The sequence below is a fragment of the Aplysia californica genome, unplaced genomic scaffold (genome assembly GCF_000002075.1).
Source record: "Aplysia californica isolate F4 #8 unplaced genomic scaffold, AplCal3.0 scaffold00204, whole genome shotgun sequence".
NCBI classification, from domain to species: Eukaryota; Metazoa; Mollusca; class Gastropoda; order Aplysiida; family Aplysiidae; genus Aplysia; species Aplysia californica.
In genome coordinates this window covers 582531-585067 of record NW_004797474.1, presented here as the reverse complement: position 1 = coordinate 585067, position 2537 = coordinate 582531, and the positions used below count along the sequence as shown (strand labels likewise).

The 2537-nt window shown below is 41.6% G+C and overlaps 1 protein-coding gene across 2 annotated transcripts in view; it reads right to left on the bottom strand.

Moving 5' to 3' along the window:
* The window catches only part of LOC101848820, a 48351-nt gene that overhangs the window by 28557 nt on the left and 17257 nt on the right, over positions 1-2537 (bottom strand). For both annotated transcript variants that reach the window (XM_005099166.3, XM_005099169.3), the window contains exon 2: positions 174-855. In XM_005099166.3, coding sequence (XP_005099223.1) covers positions 174-505 — 332 coding nt within the window. In that variant the 5' untranslated portion in view covers positions 506-855. The remainder of the gene's footprint in view (positions 1-173; positions 856-2537) is intronic.

Here is a 2537-nt window from a genome sequence, read left to right as displayed (position 1 = left end):
ATAATAATAATAATAATAATAATAATAATAATAATAATAATAATATTATTATTATACGATAATAATAAATTATGATAATCGTAATAACAGATGCTCCTGGAAATAATAATAATGATACGTAAGCAGTAAAAAAAACTCTTCACTGACTTAAGCGTTATGTAGCCCAGACATACCTGAGAACGCCGTAGATGGTTTGGAAAGTAACGATCATTTCCACGCCAAAGCTGGCAGCTGAGAGAAGGAGCTGGTTACCCAGACTCACCCCATCGTCTTTTCCTTCTCCTGCTCTTCTTTTGTCTCCTCCGTTCCCATTTTCTCCTTTTCTATCGCTCCTTCGAACTCCTCTGTTTCTATTTCCTTCGTCTACTCTTTCATTCGCACCGTCAATATGTTGTTGTTGTTGCTGCTGGTTCATATTTCTAGACCACCATTTTTGAAGTTCTTTTTCCCCTCCTTCTATTCGTCCAACGAACCCGTTTTCCTGTTTGTCCTGGCGCTTCTCCATAGCAAGTTGTGTTGGTTTCGAGCTCTGCTAGTGCAGCTGGTGTTGACGTTGATCCAAACAGATTATATTCAGTTTCTACCGGTAAGGTAGTTCAGGAGATGACGGTGGCGGTGGCGGTAGCGGTGAGGGAGGCAGTGGTCGCGGTGCCGGTGACCGTGACGGTGACGGTGGCAATAGTTACGGTGACAAGCAGGCGACGGTGAGGAAGATGACGATATTTCAGGGAGTGACTATGAGTGCGAGGATAAAAATGTTGTTTTAACGGTGGTGGATTTTTGCACAGTCACTCTCTTGAAATCCTACCCAGAATGTATTTTCAATATACTTGCCTCATAGTTTTTCGCCCTTGCCTGAAAAAAATGAAAATAAAATTGAGCATATTTTGTACAAGAGAGCATAATGATATAACGTCTGGAACATATGCATAGTCACTCATGCATGATCTTTACCTATTTTTATTTTAAAGCTGTTTTACGCCCCCATCGACACTTTTCCGATCATTTAGGAGGCTGGCTTCCGACCCTGCCTTTCAGTGCCAACTCTCAGACCCTTGTTCGAATCACTAAGGGATGCTCTTGTCTTGGCTCTTCATCTATTTGACTCGGTCCTGTTTAATCGGAAGTTGACGCTAAAATCGGACATCTTGCCTCTTAGATAATGTCAGAATTGCTTCAGAAAAATTTAAGTTGTTGAAATAAACCTTGTTGTGCAATGGTGAGACTCTCCGCTGTGGCACGCAAAAACATGAGTTTGTTTCCTGTACGTACAAACCTATTGAGGATCTTCATTTTCTGCGAGGACACGCCTGGCCAGCCCGTTTATTAAATTATTTAAAATTGTATCTGTGTTGAATTAGGTGTAGGTGTTTCTAGGCTCCCACAGTCACAATGTAAATCATTTAGAAGGTGGACATCAATCTTGCCGGTCAGGGTCAACCTGAGCCGAAGGGGGATACATCGTCCCCTTTGCTTGTTTTTGTAAAAAGTTTTACGCACATGCAACACAATAAGATAATATAAGTGCCGAAGATTAGAGGTGTTACAAAAGAGTAACAAATAACAGGAAAGAAGAAGGGGCGATAATGACGCTGAATGTTTGATAGGAAAGAAAGGGGAAAACCACACAAGAGCATCCACCAATCACCCACTCATTATCGTCCCCACGGAAAGACTAATATCCTCAATCAAAATTTCCCCTGCCCGGGAATCGAACGCTGGTCTTCCGTGTACAACGGAGTATCACAGACATTGGTTGTGTCAATGTGGATATAAGTCAGGTGCAGTCATTTAACGAAGCTAACACCTAACAACATACAACGTAGTACATTTCGAAAGAAGAACATCCATTCCTTATCCATCACAAAGCCAGAATGGAAATGATTAGTGCAGGCGGAACGATTAGAATAATAATATTACATCTCCATATACTGCAGTAGATTTGAGCTTCGAACGATCCCTTGGAAACACTTTTGCGTAACTCAAATTTGACAAAGCGCCTGTGGCAATAAATACACAACGCAGTCGCAAGAAAATGGCAACAGCTTCTGGTGTAAAATATTTCAACACTGCTTCTTGTTTTTTTGGGGGGTTTTTGTTGCTGTTGTTATTGTTGTTATTGTGGTTGTTGTCGTTGTTGCCACCGTTACTTTTATTGCTGCTGCTGCTGCTGCTGCTGGTGTTTTTGCCCAACAGCAGTGAACATGTGCACCCTATATAGGCATTAAATTTTGTGCTTCGTCTCCTCGTCGGCCTGGCACCCTCAGGCACGTTAAATGTCACACATTATTGTTACCTTTATTCACAACTTCATGCAGCTGTTCGCACCAGTTTATGGACAACACTGTAAGCAGAATACAGATCTAATACGTTTCAGGGGTCACCGGGCGGGAAAAAACGACCAGTTATATATTATAACCCATTAATCATAAACATGTTTGCTACGATCGGAGAAGCCCGAAAGGCCAGATGGAACAACAAGTTTTGTAACACAATGTAACATTAGCTAACATTCTCTCTCTCTCTCTCTCTCTCTC